Here is a 25,816-nt window from a genome sequence, read left to right as displayed (position 1 = left end):
TAATAAAGCTATACATATATTATATAAGCATATACAATATTGTCCCGTTATAATTAAATTATTTATAGTTATATATTATTATAATGCCGATATATGGCATTAACTATGGCCTCAATTATATATAACATCTGGAAAAGTTAGAAAATTTACTTATTTGTATTCAGTAAGCTGTCATTACCTCACATAAGGCCAAAGGACGATAGTTCACGTACAAGCCGTAGAAATTCGGCAGAGCATTCATTTCCGTCTCAACCGATTTACGCACAACTCTATGCCCAACACTTGGAATATTTTAATTCGATACGCAGCAACCAGGGCGAAATGTGTGTTGGGTTGAAATCGGGCAGCTCAGAGTAGCTATTTTCGAAATCTCGATCCTCATTTCATAGTAGACATTCACGAATTCTTGATCCTCCAAGTTGAGAGTCCTCTGCGTATAAATAGCAATGTTGACCGTTACCTTCTGCAAGGTGGTAAGCTCCAAACGACACAGTACATTCTTAACTTTTTCGGCGTCCCGTGCACCACCAGTAAGAAATACTGTTAGAGAGTTCTTGATTTCTGAAAGATATTAATGATTCCCTTTAGACTCTGCAAAATGGAAAGTGTTGAGTGCCATATAAAAACACTTAAAAAGTACACTTAGTAGATAATAAGTAGTTAATTTAAGCATTGCACAGCCATGCTTACTTGTGTGTCAAGTTCATTTAAATTCTGCGCGACTGTGGACATGCGCATGTTGATGTGGAAAATCGTTCGCATAATACCCAATCATGCGCTGCACATTGCAAGGCAATACAACCTAGAGGAGTCAAAGTTATTGGTCTTTCCTACCTTAAAGCAGAAAATGAGGCAACTTACGCTAGAACTACCATTGGGCAATATAGCACGCAACACTTCACGATAGCGACACAATTGATCCCACTAAATTTCAAGCTCGCGCAGCGCATTGAGATTTTTTCTCAGCTCTATGCAATTATATTTAATAAATTCTTTAAAAACAACATAAAATTCAAATACTTAAGTAAGAGGTGAAATTTCACAAGAGTAGTAGTGAATTGGTTACCTTCGTCTTGTATGAAATTCATAATCATGTGATGAGTAGCGGAACTCTTTCTGTGTTGGACCGACGTGGGTTATTTTTATTTTGAAGCGCGGCCGAAGGACGCCTGTGCAAAAGGAATTATACGCGAAAGAACAGAGTACACCCCGGTGTGCACCGACTAGGGTTAATTTTTTGAAGCGCAGCCGAAGGCCGCTAACCCCAAAAGGAGTTGTACGTGAAAGAACTGAACACACCCGGTAAACGACCGACCAAGGTTATTTTTTTGCCTGGGATTTAGTATAGCATCCCCCGAGTTCGGGGAAAAAATAGGTATGGGCGGATTGAGGATGTTTTCCCGATTAAGAATATATATACTTATAGCTACAGGTGACTTATAGTTTTCGAGATATTCGCATTTAAAATCCAAAAACTAACAAATTAAAGTATACAATTTTTTTTTATGTATTATGAATCTTACACTTATATTATTCAATATTATATCCACTAAAATATCACTAAATAGATTTTATATATTTTTTTAATTATAAACAGTACATAAATAGCTTTAAATCGTAATTAAATTGTTCGTTAATTAGACTGATTTACACATTTACAAAATTGTTGCATGTAAACAAATAATAAATGTTACCATACACATATTTTACAAACGACAAAAAATTGCTAAAAAGAGAAAGATTATTCCGCACGCAAATCTGGTGTTGGACCGATGAGGGTTACATATTTCAAGTGCGGCCGAAGCCGCCAGTGCAGATAGTAATTCGACGTGAAAAAACTATGAACATGACGTATTGGATTGATAAGGGTTATTTTTTTGAAGCGGAGGAATGGTTCGTTTTGTTTGAAATTTAATCTACAAGATTTTGGGGGTATAAACTGCTTCAATAAGAGAACTGGGAGATTAAATTTAATTTCAGACAGGGAAAAAGAACTGCCAACTGTTCCATTCAAGATTTTCACTAAGAATATTATGCCAAGCATTTCTCTACGACTAGTAAGTGTAGGTGGATTTTTAAGTTTTAAATGACTAGTGTATGGAGGTAAACTTAACCTAGAATCTCATCGGAAATGCCCTGAGGTGAAAAGTAAAAATTGTTTTCGAACAGACTCTAACTTGTCAGAATGGATTTGATAGCTAGTCATTCAACAGAGCCATGTTCCAATATAGGTTTCAGTAATATACGGATCTATAAATTATTTAGCCAAACGTTTAAAAAATTGGTAACATGGTATCAATATGAAGACTAAAATTAAGCTCAGTGTCCATAGTAACTCCCAAATCAAAAAGTGTAAAAACTATTGTTTTTTATTACATAAGGTACTAATATATCTTTCAGTCTGATATTGTGAAATCTCATCATTATCTTTCGAAGCTCCAATACCAAATACAGCCATGTCGTTCCCTTAAGTACCATACCTGCAAACATGTTTAATTAATTCGATCGAATTACAGTACTCAACATTACAATGGGCTTTGAATGGTTTAGAAAGTAACACCGAATATGGAATATTGTTGACTACTACAGCTTTATTTTTGACTTGCAAAGTTATTGTTCTCCCGTTATCTTGTATAGAGCGCCGATGATACAGAGGGTCATAGCATCTTGAGCATATTCATGCATGTGTTTTGGGCTTCCCACCCACGTTCCTTTTAAAATAGTAAGTCGGTTCACATTATTTCAATTTCCATCTGTGCTCATGGCATCGCGCAAATGAATATATTCTTTTGAACGTAATTTTTTCTAGTTGAAACATATATAATTTAAACGTTCTGTTTCAATCTTAACATACATATCAACATTAAATTGTTGAGATAAACTGCCACATTTCAAAATGTGATTATCTTGGTTATACGTATCATGAAACGGTATGCATAAAAACTCATTGAGCTGACCCTTTTGTTAATTTTTTGACCTTTAAAAGAAAAATAAATAAATTTAATACAACATACTTACATATTCGTCTAGATTACACACATACCATTGACTGGATTAATTTTCTTGATTACAAAATGATATCCGTCTTCTCCTCTGCAAAATAGTAAAGGGTATTCTAATGCATCATAGGACCGATGTATTTCACTAATATGCTTAAGGTTGCCACCATCACGGATTGGTATATTAATATGTTTTTTAAAGAATAATCAATACCTTAAAAGTTGGATTAAAAACACGTTGTTCAATATCATTTGCACCAAATGATGTCATTTGGAACATACTGTTATAACTTTTAATATTCTACAAGAAATGCTTTGATATAGGATCTTGCCCTAGTTAAGGAACGTTTACTTATCCTAAACAAACAAACATCAAAACAACCTTATCTCTGAATGCACAGAATGTATGAAAACAACATTAAACAAAACAACCTTATCTAAGAACAATGCAAATGTATTTAAACAAACAATATGTTATATGTAAAGAAACTATCAACTAGTAATAAGTAATACTAGTTAGTATAAATAGCAGTAAGATCTATGTAACAAGTTAGTCTTAAGAAATTCAATAAAGAGTACACATTTCGGTGCAGCTCAAAAGTATATTTCTTTTGACTCATATCGTGTAAACGATATTAACTCCCTGAAAGTAATGAATTGAGTTGTTCAGGTGCTGCATAAGTTTCGGTAATTTGACCGTTCCGTTCATGCAACATAATTCTGTCGAAACCTCAAAGCATTGCAATATGGACAAATAGTATTTATTGTTCCAAAATCAACCGATTTATCACCAGCATAATCGGCTGTTGCATCATATCTAAGCGCCAAACGTTCAGAGGTAATTGTTACATTTGATCGCCTGTTTGGTTGCCTCTCGCTTGATGGTAAATCTTGCTTTAGAAATCCTCATCCTATTTGCCTCCAAACGCTGACATCGCTCTTCTTCCGTCTCATTATTTCGAAAACTGTACACCCGACTTTCTTTAAGCATACGCCGGCCGATATTTGATATTGGTGGCTTCTTAACAATATTTTTTGGATTTTAAAACAAATGAAAACAATCAATCAATCAAAAAACTTTTTCTGGTTTTTTAATAGGTTTAGGTGTTGATGCTTCCGTAATAAAATTTTTATTTTTGTATACAAACCTTGCCTTGGCAATAACTAACACAATAAAAAAATAATTATCGAATTTGTTCTGAAGTTATGCGGGAACATTTGCACTTATGTACATTAGACAGATTCATTTTTATATAAAAGATATTTAAAATTAAAAGCATTCAGTTGTAGACTAAATCATTTGAAAGTTAGTGAGGTTTACAAAATTAGTTGAAAATTTAAGAGACTGACACGCGATGAAAAATTGATAATTTTTTATTTGTTTAATTTAATTTAACTTATACTATAATTCAAATTAATGTTAATTTATTCAAATTTTTTTTTTAATTTTAATACAAAGTTTAGTCGTGTTATTAATTTAAAAACGATAAAATCGAACGGTGATTTTTAAATACAAATATCTCGAAAACTATAAGTATGAGACGTGTATGTGCAAACACTTTTTTAATCCTGAGGATCTCCTCTATCGGTCCACACTATCAGATCGCGGCGCCAACGAAATCGTTGTCATGCCCCCAAAAGAATGGTGCGATCTCCGAAGAAATTCTTTAGATCGAATTGTTATAGCATATATTAGTATATTTAAGGAGATATCTTCACGAAATTTGCCATGGATTATTGTTAAAGAGAGTGGTGCAATCGGATCACTATAGCACATAGCTGCCACACAAACTGAGCGATTAAAATCAAGTTCTTGTAAAGAATCTGTTGCATTGGTGAAGGGTATTATATTAAGACCAGGAAATTTCCGGAAATTGTAAATAAAACGAAACATTTTTAATCTTCATCAATATTTATTTTGTCGCCTTCAAAATATGCTCCTTCTGAAGCGATACAAATATGCCACCTCGATTTCCATTTCATCGAAACATGCCAAATCCGGTGAATCCGGAGCAGATACCGGAAATGTGGACCCCAGAGGCAGTGGCTGACTTCCTACCGAAAATATCGGTTAATTTGTAAGATATATTATTCAAATTAGGAGAGAATCTTTTCCTTATAATAATATGCCTGTATTTCAAAAATTGGTTGAATCGAGTCAATATTTTCCTTAGCCCCCATATACTTAATAGAAAGATTTTTGACCCTAGCCCCCATTAAACTAATATCAGAATTTTTAAACATCTGGTTGACTTTACTACTTACATATATATTGTTGACATTATGGGAGGTCTCAGGAGGAGGTATGAAACTCATAGGTCATCTGTTTCTATTACTTATACGAAATAATGCCAAAAATAGTTAAAATCGTGTCAATCTCTTATATACCTGTTAACAGATGTTCAAATTTCCGGTTGGCCTTACACCGTATATATCGGTCAAAATTAAAGATATCTTAGCAAACTTAACTGAACGTTTGATATTGGATATACATTAGTTTAACGCCGAAAATATGTGAAATTATATTACATATAATAATTTCCGTTATTTTAACAAACCGCTGAACGTGGCTTTAATCTCCTATACCTAACATCATCAATTGCGATCTTCGGGTTGATGATGTGATGTCTTCAGTTAAGTTTAGGTCAGATATATCTCATTTGGGGATAATTTTAATATAATTTTCGCGAGTAAAATATAGTTATAAAACTAATTGAGTCTATGATCTATAATATAACTTAATAAAATACCAAATTTGATCGTAATTCATTCACGATTTCGTCGAATAATGAATGTTGAATTCTTTCGCAACATTTTTTAATATGAAGTTTTGCCAACACCTCAAGGTATTTCCCGGATTTGATCCTTGCAAGATGCAAAAGCATGAAATGTTCGGTTACTCTCGAACTTAGTCCTGCTTACTTGTGTACACTCAGATATAATAATCAGTTCAGAGTTTGATTTCGCTTATTAACAATGGAGTGGGGGCTACGAAAATCATATTGCAATGATTGCTTATATTGTATAAGTGTGAAAAAAACGCAAGTGACATAAATTTCACTCAAACAACTTAATTATTTCCAGAAAGTTTATTTACCGATCGGTTTTCTCAAACGCCTGCAGTTGATGACAGAAATGAAAGTGGTCGTCCTCGCGTTGTTCGAAGCAATTTAGCAATAACAACTTTTCGCGAACGCATTCCTAGAAATCCCCTTAGATAAAAGTAAATTTTGTCAAGGGAAATAGATGTAACGACCAAGTCAATGTTAAGACTTAATCGAGATGATCTCTATACGAAAGCCCCTGAGCAACTGGTCATCTTCTGACAACGCGCTTGAAGCAAATTAAGCTCAACAGATTCAAGCGGCGTTCTCAGTGGCATGCGGTCAACGGCCATGAAATTATTCTTTTTACAGATAATAAATTTTTTACAGTTGGAAACGTTTTTATTAAGCAAAACGACAAAATCTACGTACAAACTTCCAAAGATGCAAAAAATGTTACTCCAAGGGTTCAACGTGGTCATCATCCACTTTTATGAAAAAGGATTTAAAGCTGAGACAAAAGTGTACCAGCAGGATGTTTTAGAAGGTATGGTAAAGTAGTGAAACAATACTATTCGATGGAGAGCATTTGAACTTCCTGCAAGATTCTGCTCCAACACACAACTCAAAAAATCCCCATTAGTGGCTTAAAAGCAATATTTCTGATTTTATAGCTGCAGATGGTTGGCCGCCTGGGAGTCCACATTTGAATCCATTGAACTACAGTTTGTGGTCAGAGTTGGAAAATAAGAACAAACCTTTGGTTCGACCAGTGTCCAAATAGAAATCTGTGCGTTTGAGGGCTTCACACAAGCAAGCAGAAGGTGACCAATTCGAATACAATTTTGTTCATCGCTCATGTAATATATGTATTATTAAATAAATTTATTATAAAATGTATTGTAGTTTAATTTTTATAACAGCCTGAACTTGTAACAGAACTTATGGCAACTAAGTATGTATACCATATAAATATTACGTGTCACGTTGTTTGTCCGGGGTAGTCACAACAAAAATGAACGACACACAGACATTCCTAACAAATCAAACGCGACATGGAACCTGAAAAAATGGCGAAATAGCTGCATTACTGAGAAAAAGCTCTATCTTAGCCGATGATGTTAACGCACGTTTAAACAATCGTTCTTGTGGCGAAATTATGAAATACTCGGCCCTTCTGGTATATATTTATAATAAAAAATTTCGTTTCTTTGATTAAACACGAATTGTTTATGTCATTCCATAGTAAAACTTATGGCTATTGCCAACAGTACCAATATGATAAATATAGAGATTTGTGTTAGATTGATTTTAATATAAATATCTGGGAGATGAAGCATAAACCAGAAATGAAATGAAGTGAGTATACGACCTATATTATAAGTTAATCTGAAGCCAAATATGATTGTGACACATTCAGAATTTCGGCGAACAATAACATGCAACACGTTTTAATATTATATAACATCCGAACTTAGAACTTCTTTATTTGTTTAATATATAATTTGATAAACAAAATAATTATAGTATATTTATATATACATATTAATACATATTTGTCTTGCATTATATAATATGTATAAAAAAACATTTAAACATTTTCAGAGAATAGACTTTGAAGATAATGTCAAATTTCCTCATTACGGATTGTATTACTACAATGAAGGCCGTATACCAATTGAAGTGCACAAAAATCAATTCAATGGAGCACCCATTATTTTTGTACCAGGAAATGGAGGTTCTTATAAGCAAGTAAATATATTCGGGCGTAGTTCCAAGCATAATAGTATTAGTCATTTGACATTTTTAACTATTTTATAATTGACTTACGTTTTTAGGTACGTTCCTTGGCATCAGTAGCATTGAGAAAATCCAGGGAGAGTGCTACTAGAATTCATTTGGATTATTTTACTAGTAAATATTTAATATCGGATAATAATTAAAACGCTTGAAGCAAAATAATATATTGTAGAATTTTAAATTCTTTCTTTAATGTAAAAACGTTTTTTAATATATTTTCAGTCGACTACAACGAAGAGCTTTCAGCGCTTTATGGCGATTATTTGGAGCGGCAAACATTATATTTAAAGACTTGTATAAAGATTGTTCTGAAGCTTTACACAAAGACTGAACAAGCAGCAAAAGTAATTTTAATTGGTCATTCTATGGGAGCTGTAGTATCACAAGCAGTTTTAAGAGATCCAGAATTTTCTGAATCCATCAATACCATACTATCCTTATCTTCTCCTATAAATAAGCCTATTTTAATTCTTGATGAAAAAATACATGCATTTTATAAAAGTATAAACAAAAATATATCTGTGGGCCGGTCCTCTTTAAAATTAAATAAAAATTCGAATTTTTGTTGCGCTACATGTAGTCGTCTTCTGTTAAACAATCATACAAATTACGAAGATCAAAATTTGAAAAATGTATTGATAATCACAATTGGTGGTGGTAATCGTGACGTACTGGTTCCAGCTGGCTTTACAATTTCAAAATATAGTGACATACATGCAATGGTTAGTAGTGTCATCAATCTATTGTTTTTTTTATTATTGGTTTTAATGGTATATATAATTATTTTGAAGACAATGTCAATACCTAAAGTTTGGTTAAGCTGTGATCATTTGTCCGCAGTCTGGTGTCTTCAGCTGGTGCAGGTTATTAATAGATATATGTTTGATATCTCTGTCAGTGACAAGCAAAATTTCGTTTACTTTACTAAGGATAGAATACGTCGGGAGCAGGCTGCACTTACTAACTTCGTGGTTTGTATTTAAGTTTTGATATAAAACCCAATAAACTATATTTTATTCCATAGAAATCAAATATAATGCAATCAAAAGAAATAAACATTGAACAGGAAGGTAGACATAACAGTGTATGGCGAGAAGACACTTTAAGAGTCTTTTCGAAAGGATTTAAAGAAGGACCCAGAAGTAATTTTATACAATTAATTCCAATACGGAAACATAAAAAGCACACGGTAAGCATTTAGTTTTAGATTCAACCTTAAGTAAAAATCGATAGAATTTAAGGTTTGGAAAAAAAGAAATACTTCTGTTGAAAAGTTTGGGAAATGGAGGCATGAATCTACAACTGTATGTTATTTTTTAGAAATTATGCATTGATGTTACTCAATTGGAGTCTGATGACTTTTTATTTGGATGCACTATAAAGTCTAGATTAAATAACGATTTCTTCTGGTAAGAATGTAGCATACTATAAAATTGAACTTTATGATAATGATATCTCTCTATTTAGCCAAAACAAAGTTTCACTTTCTTATAATTTTCAAATATTGCCATCGATTAAAAATAAAATTCGTTCAGTGGCAATACTAGATATAAACAACTTGAAGAATACATACGTAAATTGGACCCATGTTGGTTTTTTCGCTCGTGCTTCTCGCAAACCGGTAAGGACTCATTCCTCTAGTTAATGTTTGATTTTTAAATATTAAATTTTTTACTTGATTGACCATTTAATAATTAAAGAAGTCTTTGTCTAAATATAAGGTGTAGTAAAAACAGCTTATAGAAAGCTCATATGCGGAAAACTGGGTCTGTCGGCGAGCACCACAAGTAAAATTATTCGCCATAATATTCTGGACTATAAGATTATGCCAGAGTGAAAGCGGCCAAGCGAGGAAAGCTGCTGCATTAGTTTTTAAGATTTCAGTGTGATCGATGGATTTAGAAGAAAAGTTTTTTTATTTCGATACCTTATTTTTCCTACAACATTGAGCGCAAACAAATTTCTAATTACTAATAATAGTAGAGAGAGTTCAAGCGAGAAACCACTGCACATATTGCTATGTTGCTTTGGCTTCTAGAAGTCGCTCGCACACTGACAACTTTGAACGATTTACATAAGAAGACACATGCATCGATTTATAGCTAGAAGCAGCACCATCTTATAGCATTTTTCTCTCACACTCTGACATCAGGCTAAGGCGAAAGCGTTGGCGAGACTACCGGTGTGTGTTGCATGGCGTTGTCCTGATGGAACAAAATTTCACTGCTATTGACTTAAACTGGCCGCTTGTTGTCGATTGCTTACTTTAATTGTTTATAATGATAATGAGTTTGGCCGAAGGGGAGCAGCTCAGTCTGTAGATGATTCTTTGCCAATCACACCAAGGACATAGCAAAACCTTCCTGACCGTTATTCATGGCTTTGTCACCATTTGTCACCACGATTCGATCATCCGCTTCCAAAATGGATTCGCAGGTGGAAATTCGATTCATGAGTTTTTTTCGTTAACTTCTGTGGCACCAACCATCGAGTTTCTTTTTGTATCCAGCTGTATCCAGCCGGAATCGCGAAAGAAAATTGCGCGTGATTGGCTGTTACAGTATCAGGATCATAACCAATATTCTTGTTTTCAGCCGCCTGGCTTGGGGTTTCACCTTTTGATACGTGTTCCAACAATTTGGAGTAAAGAAATCACAAAAATATGAAACGTTTTTTTTAAATCCTTTCTTTCGAACGCCATATAGCATATCCCGGTTGTATGTATACAACGCGAGATACAGATTACTAAGGTCATCTGCTGAAAAAATAGTTGATTTTGTTTTACTAGACCTTATATTACTATAAATTCTTCATAGACCATAAAGATTTTTGAGGTGAATATATCATACGAAATAACTATTTGTGAATATCAAATGGGCGGATAATAAGTAACTACTTACAATTAAAGAGCTAAATATCGATTCTATCTGCCGGATCTATGTTATCGAGTTTGATTCGTGAATATATAAAATTTTAAATTTAATGTTTTACTGATATAAAAATTGATTAGAAACTGTGTTATGGAGTTACAAAAAACTTTACAAGTTGAAAGTGAGTGAATATGTTCAAAGCATAATTAAAATAACACATTTAAAAGATAATTTTATGATCTACAACCTTTTATGAAAGGAAATTTTATTTATTTATTACTTACGGTTTCGCTGAAAATAGCTGAAAACGCGATTCTTTTGACTTTTGACCTCTAGTATTGTAATTTTTTTTTTTGGACAAAGCTTTTTGTAAATATATGTACATATGTACATATACATATACCTTCTAGTGTCTACATATCTATGCATATTGATCACACTATAATATACTTTCAAAAATATATGTGTGACGATTTAGAAAACTAAGTTTCTGTTTTTGCAACGAAATTAGTAAACCTGTTCGGTATTTTCAAAAGATCAAGTTTCTGAATGCTTGGAATGTGTAGAGCAGTTTTAAATGAATTTGTTATGGAAACGGATAATCAAATTTTAAAATTTCAAAACGTATACCATATTTTACCTAATTTTGAAATAATTTTTTGTAAAATTTTTTTTTCACAGTTAAGGATATACATAGTATAATTAATAATGATGTTTGGAATATGCTTAATTAACTTCGAAGGCAAATATTTTTATATAACTATTAAGTCGAGTGTTGTACAGTAATCCAATTACTTTAGTTGATATGAACTATTTGTATTCAACATATTTGCAGAAAATGTATAACGTTGATATATTTAATCCCGCGGAGAGAAATGTGGTCTTTAAATTTCCTCGCTGGTCCACTTTTCAAAAATCAAATCTGGTAAATGAAAGCTCACAGGGAACACTTTACTATAAACTCTTAGTTCAAGGTAAGTATTGAAACATTTAGACTGTAACAAATGAAGAGTTGAAATAATACATTTTGTCAGTTATTTTTCTTTAATTTAAATTAATTTAGTGTTCCTATTTTTTCGTTTATAATTTTGTTATTTGTTCATTGTAATTGTGTATGGGTTCCCTAATGTAGGCTTTGAATTTTGATATCTGCTGCACGTGACTATTGTATATTTATAACAAGAAAAATCGTTAACTTCGGCTGTAGCTATAAAAGCCTCCACAGATGCATTTATGTAGCATATAGTAAATAAAAAAACATTTTGTGTGACAGCTATATTATCCGATCCGATATCCGCGGTTCCGACATATCGCTCTGGTCGTCACACTAATCATTTATATATATATCTTTGAAGGGTCTCCTACGCTACCCTGATTTCTATTATTCTAAGCTTGTTTTCTCTATTTATTGATTTTAGATATGTAAATCATTGAAATCTTTAATTTTGATGTATGGTCTTTGTTTTTCCAATTCATTTTAACTTTTTTTAATTTTAAAAAAGGCGGACGAGAAGTTTTCATGGTCAGAACTACCTTTTTGCGCAATTATACATATGTACATATATTTCATTTGTAGTTCATAGGTCTGTTATTTCAAAGTCCAAAACTTTATATAATATATTAAAATTAATAAATAAATTAATGCGCTTGTATAAGAAATATGTGTGTGTTCTTTTATTATTACTTTAATTGTATACTAGTATTGCAACCATTCAATTAAAATGTAAAAACCATTCATTGTTTAGGTGTTGAAGAAACGTTTCCAACTATTGAATTGAGAATTGTACCGTTATCTTGTATGGGCGATCTGAATTCAATTATCATTAAAATGTGTATACCCTGGGCACCAGGATTTAACAAATATCAAATTATTCGGTATCTTAAATCTATATATTTATACATAAATTAGTATTCTAATCAAAATGTTACTTTAAACAGAGATCCTTCAACAGAAGTATTTTATATGAATGTTCCTGTTTCTAGTCCGGTTGGCTATAATTCATCAATGAATCCGATTTCTTTAGAAATATTTTTGGATCCACTTTGTCGCTATCAAATAAGGTACGTACTAGTACTATTGTATACAGTTTGGTTGATATTTTCCAAGCCAGCATCGGTGGCGATATACTGTAATTTGTTGTATTCAACGAAATATTTATAATAAATAATTGAAACCTCACCTTGGGTACAATCTTCAGAAACAAAGTATTAAATATTGTATTTTTATTTATTAAGAAAATAAACAATTATAAATAATTACTCCACTTATATATTAAAGTACTGGCTTGTCACTTTACTACAAAAAACTTATATTCTTCTTTATGCTTTTATTTGCGGCTGCGGTAGATTTCTTTAAATAGTTTTAATATAGTAGTAAAAGAAGTCCTAAATCCGACAGTTCATGTCGTTCAAATTCTGTTTTAATAACTGTATTCGAGCAAAGAGAGTACTGTTCAGCCAACATTCCTTGACATAGACCAGGCATTCGATAAAGTGTGATATGAAGGTCTTTTATATAAAATTGAAACTACATCCTTTTTTAAATTGCATAAAGCATTTAAAAAATTCGAAATTTACTGTTAAAGTAGCTAACTTCATATCTGAGGAACTCTACATATCTTATATACAGCAGATAATCCCACAGGTAATAAATAATGTATTGACATCCACTTTTGCGGATGACACTTCCCTGGTATGACGTAATAAATGTTTTGAAAAAAATGTTAAAATGTTTTGAAAATGTTAAAATGTTTTGAAAATGTTCTGTTTAGAGTTAAGTATTATTTGTAAAAATATTAAAAAAAAAAAAAAACGACGGTTTAAAAAACGATATGCTTATATGGTATAAACCTTTGAATTGGTTCGAGCTCGTCATTAGGATACTACAATAGAATAATATATTATTTTTAAAGCCCCCAGAATGAAACTTCTGTGCCCGTAGTGTTTGGTAAATGAATAAATGATTATTCAATTATTGACATGAGCTACGCCGCCTCTCAACGCACAAAACTAAACGCCAATACACCACACCAACACGATCCACTCTCGAAGACACCACATGCTAATACACACAAATATACCCACCCACGTACCTACATACGCAGGATCTACACACCACAACTACACCATTAAACGATCAAAACAGACTGCCCGAGAACCAGAGTTCATTCATATCGTTTGGAGCATCGCCGTTTTTCTTAGAATGCGTAATAATTTTTTTTTATATATTGTACTTTTCGGCATTCCAAATTTTATAATTTTAATTTGCCAAAATAATAAAGACAACAAAACATATTACTACCGAGTGCTTTGTGCCTTCCCCTTAAAATAATTACTTCCGAAGTAAAGTGCGCGGTGCACTATGGGTTTTTAAAATAAAATAAAAAAGTAAAAACAAATACAATTTTATATACATATGTATTTATATACAAATATCCTTAAAAAAGTGCAGCCCAAAACATATTATAGGTATATAACTTTTCATATTATACATAACTCGTACATATGCATAAAAATAAAAAAAGTAAATTTCAACAAAAAAAGGAATTATTTGAGTGCAATGTGTAGTGACACAAATACATGTACATAAAACATACAACAAAAAACAGTGTAAAAACATTTACAACTATAATATTGTACAATAAATAATAAAAATGCATACATAACTACAAGAACGGGAGCGAATTAAACAACAACCAAAAAAAAAAAACAGCATACAACAACAATCACATCAAATAAGCACAACAAAGGACTGTAACAGAAAGCTACAAGACACACACGCACACGCTCAAGCACATTCGAACACATATTGTCCCCAAAACCCCTTGGCGGAAATCAAAGTGAGTGAGATTGTACATAAATAGGCTTCCCAAGGCATTAATAGGCAGCGCTCCCCATATGGGTGATTTATGGGAATCAGCTGTAAAAAACTTTAAATCCCACTTCAAAAAAGTAGCAGGAAACTATAAATTTAATCATGAACAGTTCACCATATTACTAATTCGAATTGAAGCCGTTCTCAATTCACGATCATTCACAACACTCTCGCAAGATCCCTCAGACTTCACAGCCCTAACTCCAGGGCATTTTCTCTGGCCATACCTGAGTCAGGCGGGGTTCTATATTCTTATTAATTTGATGGGAAATAATCAAAATTCTTCATCATGATAATCATCAGCCAATGGAAGGAAGAGTATATAAAGAACATAACGACCCATTCGTTCCATATAACGTGGCACAATCACAAATGTGTAATCATAATAAATACCCCCTTCATACAGATAAATATGGACGGGATATACCAACAGCATCAACGCTAACTGTGAAGTCGACCATTAATGTGCCACGCCCTGGGGCAACTTCAGCGCCACGAATAACGGCGGCGACCGCCCTTGCAACCGCTTCTTGTAGTGGTACGTAACTATTACAGCTACAACAACGGAACCTCATCCCGGCTGATGTCCACTGGGCCATCATTCGTGGTTTGGATTCCGACGCGAATAGACGAGCGGACGCATCGTTGTGATGTTTTTCAATTTCCTTTTAAGCGATATTTGTTTACGCGTTAGCATAAGCACCGTTGCCTGACGTAGATATTTGTTGCCATAAACTCTTGCGGAATTTTGTTTTGTGCGGGCATTCGCTAACAACTCGTTTCGTTTGCTGTTGTCCGGTTACGAAATCGCGAGTGTATTTTTCGGGCAATTACACAATTTTTCGCGTTTTTGTGCATTTTCGGCGTGGTAGAGGTGATAGAGCTGAGTAGCGGTAAGTGCATATTTTTTATTAACTTATATTTTTCTTACCTTAGGTTATATCGCAGCGTGGTCGTTCACGTTGTTGTTGGCCGACTCCCTGTACAGTCCCAGTTTAGTACCGTGCTGACGGTTTTTTTTTTTGCCATCTGGACTGCTTATTTGGAGTGCTGTGTTGGACATCTGGCGACTAGTGTCAGCAAGTCCTGAGCAGGATTGCTCAACAAGTATCGGTGGCTGTCCCAGAGTTGGAGATCAGTTCAGCGGTACATCGATTAACTCGCAGCCGTTACGGGGATTTTGATCCATCCGCCATCATATGAGTGACCTTTGCGTAGACCATTTTGGATGGAGCTGTGGACTGTATCTACAGAGCGGGTATGTGCTTGGGACACTTTCTTAAGCGCGTTCAGTTGCACGTACGTGGCGAGCAGCTATTGTGAGTCAGTGGTACACTCGGCGGATCAGCCTACCGAAAGGCGTTCGAAGGAGAAGACGTGTCCATCACGGAGGAGGAGGGTTTAGTCCCTCGCTGGCAGTGAGGAGTCTGGGCCATAGACCGTGACGATGGACACAAAGGCGGGAGACAAGGCGGCGGGGCCATCGGTAAGGTCCCGCCACGGCGGAAGGTACGTTTGGGGTGACCGGGAAAAATGTGGTGTGAAGAGGGCGGTAGCCGAAGCGTTATTGAAAGCGGCAAAGATGACACCGCTGAAAAAGCGCACCTCGCAAAATCGGGCGAACGTGAGTGGATCTCGTGCGCGATGGTGAGGGCGCTAATAAGGCGAGCGCGAGCAAGGGCAGTGGGGGCAGAGGTGACGCAGCTAAAGAGAGCGCTATTATTATCCGAGGTCGCGTGGTAAGCCACATTACAGCCATAAAGAAAATTATTGGGGAGCTAAACGGAATAGTTTTTGGGGCTGAAAACTTTGCGATGGGAACCGCTAAGGGGCTGATAGAGCTTGCCTCGAAGTACGAGGCATTACTGTTGACAGTCGTAACCGAGAATGTTCATCTTCGCGGTCAGGTTGACGCCCTTAGAGGAAGCTGTGGGCAACACTCCTCGCCGCCGATCAACTCAATGCCGGCTCCATCGGCACGAATGCCTGCGGCCCCAGCACCTGTACTGGACGCGATTGCACCGGTGACGCCGAAGCCTGTTGAGGCCTGGTCAGTCTTTGTCAGGAGTAAGGGGCCTGCAACTTCCTCTAAGGAAGTTACCAATTAAGTCGTGAAGGAAGTGGGTCCTTCACTCGGTGTGAGGATCCACGAGGTTAGGCCGATTAAGGGTGGTGGGGCGGTTATCCGCACTCCCTCTGTTTTAGAGTGTTAAAAGGTGGCGACTAACGCAAATTTCAGGGAGGTGGGGTTGGCCCTGAGTGTCAACCGGAAGTTGGGTCTTCGGGTTGTTGTCCAGGGGGATCATACGGAGATCGCCTATGAAGAATTCATAGAACAACTACTCCGGTTGAACCTTCAGGACTTAAACCCGTCGTCTCAGAGGTCTGACGTCCCTGGAAAGTTTCCCACTGATGATAGCACCAATGTCGTCCTAGAGAGTGCGGACAAAATGTTGTGCGCCCTCTTGGGGGCAGGTAGGTTCCACATTAAGTAGTTCTCCTTCCGGGTGCGACGGGGATAGCCCCGTTGCTGGCTGCCTCCGGTGTATGGGTTTCGATCACAAAGTGGGTGAGTGTCGCGTCAAATCAGATGTCTGTTGGAGGTGCGGTCAAGACGGAGCTGAAGATTGCGTCAATGCACCCTATTGCCGCAACTGCGCATTTAAGGGTAGACCAGCTGGGGTCGTATGCCGTAGTGAGTGAGTTGGGGGGGATGTGTGACTGAGGGAGATGCGGCATTGCCTTACTTCAGGAGCCTTAAGCCATCATTGGTTCGTGGTCTTCCTCGGAGTTTCAAGGTTTTCACGGGCCTTTAGCGAGACCCTAGAGCCCTACCTGGACTACATAGATAATCTACTACTACTTGCAAGTAGTAGCCCATATATCCCAGGGCTGGATGCGAATGCCTCGTCTTCGATGTGGTTTAGTAAGGTATCCCGGCATACGCCTGGATATCAAAGCCACAATCGAGGCGAAGTATTAAGTGAATGGGTGGTGGCTAAAAGCCTGAGTGGCGTGAGTGACATTGACGTGACGCTTATGAAGCAGATAAGGCGGGGGTGGGGATTGCGTGATCATAATTTGATCCAAATATGAGGTAGTATGGGGCTATATGAGGTAGTATGGGGGGTGAGTGATAGGGTACTTAGGAAGTGTGAAAGTTTTATGGTTAGGAAAATGAAGTGGTGAATGCTTGAGTTAACCTCGAAGAGGAGGACTGTCAGGCGATTGAGTAGAAAGTTTCAACGCGCTCGACGGTGCAATTCTGACAGGCGGTCCCAGCTTAGGTATGAATTTATATGTGCGATTAGGGAATATAAAGAATTGTTGGTTAAAGTTAAAGAAGAGGAGTGAAGGAATTATGTGCGGAAAATAGGAACGACCCGTGGGGTCAGGTCTATAGGATCTGCTGAGATCGTAAGAGGGAGGATATCACCTCTCTTCGCGTTGGTGACACTATGTTATCAACGTGGAGAGAGTGTGCGGGGGCATTGTTAGGAACGTTCCTCCTGGGGCGAGGTTCAGGTATCCCAAGCACAAGAGGTACCTGTCCCTCCATTAGATGATGGGGAATTGGGGTACGCCTTTGGCCTGGTGAGGTCTAAACGGTCCCCAGGTTTTGATGGTTTGCACGGAGATACTTGGAGGACTACTTGGAGGCGTGTGGGAGGGTTATTTTCCATGCGAGTGGTATATTGCTAGCGTTATTCCTTTCCTGACGTCCCCTGATAAGATCAGAAGTGATCCTCGGTCTTATCGGGGCATCAGTCTCCTTGGGAAAGTGCTGGAAAGAGTTATGGTGGAACGGCTTCATGAGTTAATGTGGTCGGATAGGCAGTATGGGTTCATGAAAGGACGCAGTGTAGAGGATGCTTGGTTCTACGTTCAGGGTGCTGCTAGGGAGAATGTCAAAAAATATGTCCTTGGCATATTTGTTGATTTCAAGGGGGCATTTGATTGCCTATGCTGGGATCGAGTGTTGCAATGGCTGGAGCAGCTTGGCCTCTCTAGTCGGAATGAATGAGATTGTGGAGATCGGAGTTGTCCGTGGCTGCCCGCAGGGATCCATTGCTGTCCATATATTTGGAACCTCATGATGGACTCTCTATTTGGACAGCTCGAACCCCTCTGTAAGTGTTGTGCGTATGCGTACGATTTTCTTATTCTGGTTAAAGGTTTAGAGCGGGTAGGAGGACAATTTTTAGAAATTGTTAATAGTTGGGGCTTAACATATCGATGGATAAAACGGTGACAATGCTGCTTAAGGGCAGATTGTCGTCAGTTCGTCCACCGATTGTTGGAGTGAATGGGGTCAGCATCAGGTATGTCACGCGAGTGGATACCTGGGGTTGACCATGGGCGAAAGGATGTGTCTGGGTTTTTTGCTTAAGGGGAATGGGCCTCTGAATGCATTTTTGCATCAGAGGCACCTTTCTGATAGGTCGGGGTGTTTGCGTGGGGCGCGATATGAAGACTGGGTTCACTTAATCGCGGAGTGCCCGTTGTTTACGGACATAAGGGTTCGCGGGCGTATGGTAATAATCTGGACTGATGAACATTTAGATGTTAGCGGTGTGATCTCCATTAGTCGGAATGAATTAGGGTTAGCTTCTTGTGTGAAAGGTGTGTGCGTGTAATGTGCTTATGGGGTTCAACCTCTGGTTACCAGTCTAGAGCAGTATGGAAGCTCAACTGGTAGTAGCTTCGGCTATGAGGTCTGACCGTGTACCTAATTCTGGTACCACGGGGAGCGGGGGCCCTTGGAGTTCGCTCCAACCTGCTCATGCGGACTGGCCCTTCGGGGAGTATCGTGATGGTTATGGTTGATATCCGAATGCCGAAAGAACTGATCTTTTGTGAGTTGAATGTGGAGTTGCATTGGAACCGGGTGCCGGATCCAAAGTACGGCAGAGGTTTTAGATAGGCCTCGAACCCTACCAAGAGAGTTAGTGTGTCCATTCCATACTACCAATCGGTACTGAAAAATACCTGGCGTTTTCAGGGCGCTGTTAATTTGATCCGCTGTGCTTTTGATCGCTGTGGAGTAAGGCTGTCGTCAGCAGGTACCCACGTTAAACACACCGGACGTTATGCCGCCCACATCGGCTGCCACATGGCAAAATTTTCCAACTGCTCCCACTGCTTAACTGTGTGGCCACGTTAAGCGCTTCACAGGTGTGCCAACTGTGCAACATCCCGCATCATAACATGCTTTACCCTCCTCCATCCAGACCGAGACGAAATGTAGTATCAACGCGGCGTCATATCGCCACTTCACTGGCCTCGGGAGCGTTGTTGTTACGCTGCGGCAACCACAGCGGTTGTTAGGTTAGTATTCGCCTAGTGGGGGGCGTGGATGGCTAGATGAGCAACGCCCCTCCCCCTCAACGCACAACACTGAATGCCAATAAACTACACCACATCCACTCTCGAAGAAACAAACGCACACTACGCATATTCCATACACTTATAAACGTAGGATGCTACACACCACCCAACGATCAAAACTGGCTGCCCGAGAACCAGAGGCTCTTCTTACCGTTTGGATCGCGAACCGGCAACAAAGCATCCGTCGCTGCATCAGCGTTTTTCTTCAATTGTGTTATACATTTTTTAAATATTGTACTTTTCGGCATTCCAAATTGTATAATTTTAATTTGCCAAAATAATAAAGGCAACCAAAACATACTTATTACCATCGAGTTCTTTGTGCTTTACCTTTAAAAGGTTTTTATTTGATTTCATGTTTTACTATAATATTGCAGTTACAAATTTTCGATTGTGGGCACAATGTCAAGGATAGCTCAACAGTTTTTTCACTGGCTGCCGTCTCATCTGACAGCTGTTATATTGGTTATCCTGAAGAATCAAATAAGCAAACTCCATGAGGAATCAAGTACGAAAGGTGTTCGACCATATCATGGATATTTTCAATACGATTCGTTATATCTTATAACCGGTAAGCTCAAATTAATAAATTATTATTTCTACAAACCTAGTCTAGTGAACGAAATATCTCACTTTTACACCAATAAAATTATGATGATGTTCGCTTGTTATAATCTGTCTATTTTCGAAAAACTAATACTTTTACTTTAATCTATTTTTCAGGTTGTCGTGTATTGAGCAAATTTGTAACACACCATGATGATAACGAAAGTGGGCGGAGCCTTTCAATTTATCCAGCTGTAATTATTCACGGCACTGCTATAGTGTTGTCAATACTACTTGTTTTTGCAGTTTGGACTGCAGTCATTCTAAATGCATATGGACTTTCAAAACTAATAAATTGGTATACTATATATATAACTTTAGTTTTTGTATTTAAAAATTATTTTTGTAGGTTTTTTCTTAGATCGGTACTTCTACCCATAGCAGACACATTCCCAATTTTAATTGCCGCATTCCTGATTTCGCTGGCAATAAGGACATGTGGAGCAGTGGCACTTATCATAACATGTGCCTTATATTTACTGTTGGTATGCACGCACAGTATAATAGTTTCTTTCTAAATCCTATGTATTAAAGTTTGTTCAAAATGTTATATAATTAGAACGAAGTGCATGGTGTAAAACATACATACATAAATATGGTACATAAATTGTTTCGAAAAAATATATAAAAAAATTCAAACCTCCACCAAAACTCCACCGTAGAAAAATTTTGTGAAAGTGATACTATTTAATTTCTTTTCACATAGATGTTTTTAATTTGACTTATTATTTATAAGCATATTTTTAAAACAAAACATGGTCAAATATAAATGTTATTATTTGTTTTAGATATCAAACGCTTACAGCGACTACTTAGAAAATTGGTTACTAAGAACAGCAGTGTTGTTGCATGCAAAATTTCGGAGCTTATATGATAAACAAAATGGACTAAACACAACAACAGACATATCAAGCGATACAACTAGTCTTATGAGTTTAATACGTTGTGAAGGAATGAATAATTTCTCTTTTCACTTATCTGTTCTCATCTTGCTCACTATTATGACTGGTTTGAACAGTATGACTTTCGTTGCTTGGGCGAAGGATCGCAGGTGATATACCAAACAATTAATATTTTCAGTTTAGTAGATACATTTAATCTTAAGTGTTTATAACCGTTATACATATATCAGGAGGGGTAGGAATGCTATATCTGCGTTGTAATAATAAATTATTGTGAATTGAGGAATCTAATCACGAATTTAAACACAATGTGAAAGTTTCACATAAAAATGCATAAATTTCAATTATTAAAATAATAAGGGATCATAAAAAAAAGCTTCGTATCAATTCATTTGATTTTCGTCATGTTTGTTCACACGGCATTTCAGCACAGCTAATAATTTTTGAAATTAAGCTTGCCCTTATTAAAATAAATTACTCATTACAATCGAAAAAAAAATTATAATTACGAAACATTCAGAAAAACTATCGTTACAAAAACCGTGATCTAAAAAATATGAAAAAAATGCAATCAATTAGTACAGTTTTGTTCAGTATTCAATATTACGAACACTCATATTCAACATAATAGCGTAGCGGCCACCAGTTTAAAAAAAATTCAAAATCCTTTTGGAGTTAAATGTAACTTATATAAGACTATAATTTTACAAAATTTTAAAGGAATCGGAAGACCACTTGTAAATGGTATTTTTTTGCCGGAGTAATTAAAGTTCATTAGTTCGTAAGTTGCCAAAAATGTATATTTAGGTTTTTCTTATTTCTATGTCAATACATTTTTTCTGTTTCCTAATTTGTTTTTGATAACCACTTTCTTTGGGTTTATTATATATTAATATTTTCCATTAATTTGTATTTTTATAGCATTGTAAGTCGTGGAACAGACCCATCCCTACTACCCACTGTAATAGTCATATCTTCCTTGAGCGTTTTATGGCGATTAAAAGCACCCAAAAAAATGTAAGCAAACAATTCTATTATTGATATGGCAAATAGTAATAACTATAATAGAGCACATTTTAAATAACGTAAATTTATTGTTTTCAGCTTTTCTTTCCAAGTTGGCTACACGATAACATCGTTACTCATTTATATGGGTGCTGGAGCTTGCATTATTTATTGCCAGGATGAATTGTATAAACTAAACTATCTAATTGCCGGCACTTTCGTATTGATAACAGTGCTAGAATCGCTGGGACAATGTTATAAGAAATTTAGCTGAATTGTAAAGATAATTGCTAGTGCAGAAAGCCTTTGAAATTGGTAAAAAATTAAAAAAATAATACTTAGTTGAAACCCGTTGCGGAAGAATTAAAACAACGAAAACGAAAGGAAAAATAATTTACGGACAGTTGGTCGGAAAGAGGAAGGGCAGGAGTTGGTTGATTTTGAAAAACTTATTTAAAAATTTAACTAAGCAAGTTTTTGGTTTATTATTGTATCCTTTTTTTTTAGAAATTTGGTGTAAACTTAATTTTGTATGTCCCAAACACAATGTACTTTTTTATTTAAAAGTTTTTCACCTTATTTGGCCTAATTTTCCAATATAAGGACTCTAATTTTTATATAAATAACACTGGTTACCAAAATTTTAACTTTTTTTGTCACATGAAAACTTATACCAAATTTTGAAAGTATTAGGGCCACTAAACAATAATATGCGAATAAAAAAAAATTGCCACGTCAGGTTTTCCTGTGACATAATAACATGTATTTTTTAAAAAGTACAAAAATTAGCTACGTTTTGTAAAATTATTGCTTAATAGAAAAAATACTTATGATTTGCGTGAATATTTGGCTCCTGGAAGGTCTTTTTTAAGTCTCTAACAATTATCTGCTAACATTCCGGCGGTCCATTTCCTTTGATAACGCTTCTCCATTAATGAAATGTCCGGAAATGTCCTGATGGAACCTCGCGCCTTATTCGTCACTCAGTACCCAAATTTGCCGGAAATAAATCCAGATGAGAGTTTCATTAAGTCTGTAATTTTACGATTTATGTTTTCCTAGAAAATTTTGGACAACGTTCACAAAACATTTCTATACGAGTTTTTCCTGATCATTCACGTTTTCTTCAAAGCCTCCTTAATTTTTGCCTTGCTGAATTTAGGGAATTTCTCTTTCAGATATACAAATTAACTTCCATCTCTTGGCATAGCTTTTACAAAAATTTTGATCAGGCCGAACATTATGCGAATGGTATGAAGTATCATTTTTAACATTTTTGTGGCCTGGAGTGAGTGATTTGCGCTTAGGCCACACTTTCTTTGTACAGTGAGTATTTTTTATATTTTGCGTAACCAAACCGTAGTCCAAGCAAAAGTGCAATGACTTTAAAATCGCCACATATATTTCAATTATGTTTTCTGTATTCAATCTTTGCAAGAAGCAATGTTTTTATGAGCAACCGGTACTGAAGGAAGTTTATTTATATGTTTGTATACATGCTTATTTTACAGATTTATATCACATTATCGACTGAATAAAGACGCATTTGGGTGTTAAATTACGTTTGTTACGTTTTGTAAATTCTCTTAAAATATTTTGATTTTTTCCATAAACTCGATAATTATGACATTTTTTGTTTTATTCTTATGTTTTCCCCTATAGAAAGAACGATAAATTAAATCGTAACAATAATATAAATTATTTTCTTAACTTACATTTCAAATCTGTCAGCAAAAATCCTCTTGCTTTTTTTCTGATAACAAAACCGATAAAATTGGTTTCCGTGACTCCCAAAACCGATACAATTTCTGTTTCGAACGTCAAACCAATAATATCTGAATTCATGACACCTACTACATTTTTTTATCGGTTTCAATTCTGATTCCGGCAACTATCAGATTCTACAACACCCCTGATTATATATTCGTTGGTCTCATTTATTTCTAAATACTTATCATTTGATACTTTAGCAATAAATTGAAGGTCTATTTTAAAAAAAAAGTTTTCGATATTTTTACTGTGATTAAAATTGAATTTTCTTTGTATGGCATTATTCCAACTTTAATCATTTCTAATTCATAAAACCAATTCTAAATTCTTCTATTTCTTGTGCAGATAAAATACTAGGATGGATAATGTTGTGTTTCGCAAATACTTAATTATCTTGTATTTGGTCTATTCTAAATTTTTCTATTTGGCTAATTATTAAAATTTAGCTGACTATTCGTCCCGGTTTGGCCGGGACAGTCCGGACTCCGACTTAAGCGTCCCGGCCGTCCCGGGGTTAGAAATTAAAAAAAAAATTAATGAATTGAATTAAATTGTATTGCTCTCTCACCTATTATATGTCGCGATTTTTAGTGAATTATAATATGGAAAAAATTGGTTACTAAAAAAACTGTTCCGGATTTTGCCGTGACAAATATGGTCACCTAAGTCTAGATACAATAATACCTTACTATTTGATTCGTTGTTTTGTTTTATAATTTCTGCAAACGCTGTCTAAAGTTTTTGTCATCTTTTTCAGCCGTTCTTAACTGTTTTAATGGTGTGTTGAATGAGTTGCTAATAATTATTTGTTTGTTTATTCCGTCAATAGCATTATGAACATTTTCATCTGTCACCGCTAAATGGTCCAATATTTCAATTCTATCGCCTGGATTCATTGTGCGAAATAACCATTTGTAAACGTCGCATCCTATATAAAATGGAACCATTTTTTTATTATTTTCAGTTGCGATTAAAGTCTTCAATTTTGATTTAAATTTTGGAATAATTACTAAATAATGCCTTTCTTTACTATGTATACCCAGATTTTCGATATTTTTCATTATATCGTTAAGAATAGTTGTTACTTCGTTAATATCTGTTATATGTTGATATGTTAACAATTATTTATTAGTTGATGTATAACAATTTTAAGATTACGATTGTATACTCTACTTTTTATGGCTTTATAGGTAGCTTTATTCCAGAGCTCCACTTTCATTTTTATAAAATAAAGCTGTTTATTAAGTTTTCCTCGTTTTCGCCCGACGAGAGGGTAGGGGGTGATTCACCCAGATTTGGAGTTCTCGAAGGAGCCCGTAGCAAACTACATTTATTTTGCGTTATATCCGTCTCGCTGCTGAAAAAAGTTTACTACATAGGAGAACGTTTTCTCACTTTTGTAGATTGTCACTAAAAAAGCGACAAAGCTATTGCCACTTTATTTTGCGAAGCATTGGAAAGTTGGAATTGGAAATTGTGCTGGAGTCGACTCAGCTGAATGCTATCCTCGAGCAATAACTTTTTTTGGTGTCGTTCAAAAATGTTTTAAAGTCGCACT

General features: G+C 35.6%; 1 protein-coding gene and 1 long non-coding RNA gene across 2 annotated transcripts in view; one reads left to right on the top strand and one right to left on the bottom strand.

The window, feature by feature from the left end:
* The window catches only part of LOC106624525 (GPI inositol-deacylase), a 48,218-nt gene extending 24,971 nt beyond the window's left edge, over positions 1-23,247 (top strand). The window contains exons 2-17 of the mRNA XM_036372072.2: positions 7,649-7,795; positions 7,882-7,957; positions 8,066-8,565; positions 8,635-8,814; positions 8,868-9,032; positions 9,164-9,252; positions 9,311-9,464; positions 11,549-11,687; positions 12,459-12,588; positions 12,652-12,774; positions 20,353-20,546; positions 20,699-20,879; positions 20,931-21,066; positions 21,370-21,632; positions 22,405-22,500; positions 22,588-23,247. Coding sequence (XP_036227965.2) covers positions 7,649-7,795; positions 7,882-7,957; positions 8,066-8,565; positions 8,635-8,814; positions 8,868-9,032; positions 9,164-9,252; positions 9,311-9,464; positions 11,549-11,687; positions 12,459-12,588; positions 12,652-12,774; positions 20,353-20,546; positions 20,699-20,879; positions 20,931-21,066; positions 21,370-21,632; positions 22,405-22,500; positions 22,588-22,762 — 2,748 coding nt within the window. The 3' untranslated portion in view covers positions 22,763-23,247. The remainder of the gene's footprint in view (positions 1-7,648; positions 7,796-7,881; positions 7,958-8,065; positions 8,566-8,634; positions 8,815-8,867; positions 9,033-9,163; positions 9,253-9,310; positions 9,465-11,548; positions 11,688-12,458; positions 12,589-12,651; positions 12,775-20,352; positions 20,547-20,698; positions 20,880-20,930; positions 21,067-21,369; positions 21,633-22,404; positions 22,501-22,587) is intronic.
* On the bottom strand, positions 23,229-24,613 carry LOC138857555 (uncharacterized). Its single transcript, XR_011396674.1, has 2 exons — positions 24,204-24,613; positions 23,229-24,144 (listed from the first exon to the last, which is right to left on the bottom strand). It is a non-coding gene; the product is annotated as an uncharacterized lncRNA (long non-coding RNA).
* Positions 24,614-25,816: the final 1,203 nt, after the last annotated feature.

The sequence above is a fragment of the Bactrocera oleae genome, chromosome 5 (genome assembly GCF_042242935.1).
Source record: "Bactrocera oleae isolate idBacOlea1 chromosome 5, idBacOlea1, whole genome shotgun sequence".
NCBI lineage: Eukaryota > Metazoa > Arthropoda > Insecta > Diptera > Tephritidae > Bactrocera > Bactrocera oleae.
Note: the sequence above shows the minus strand (reverse complement) of the source record. Positions and strands in the feature narration are given on the sequence as shown.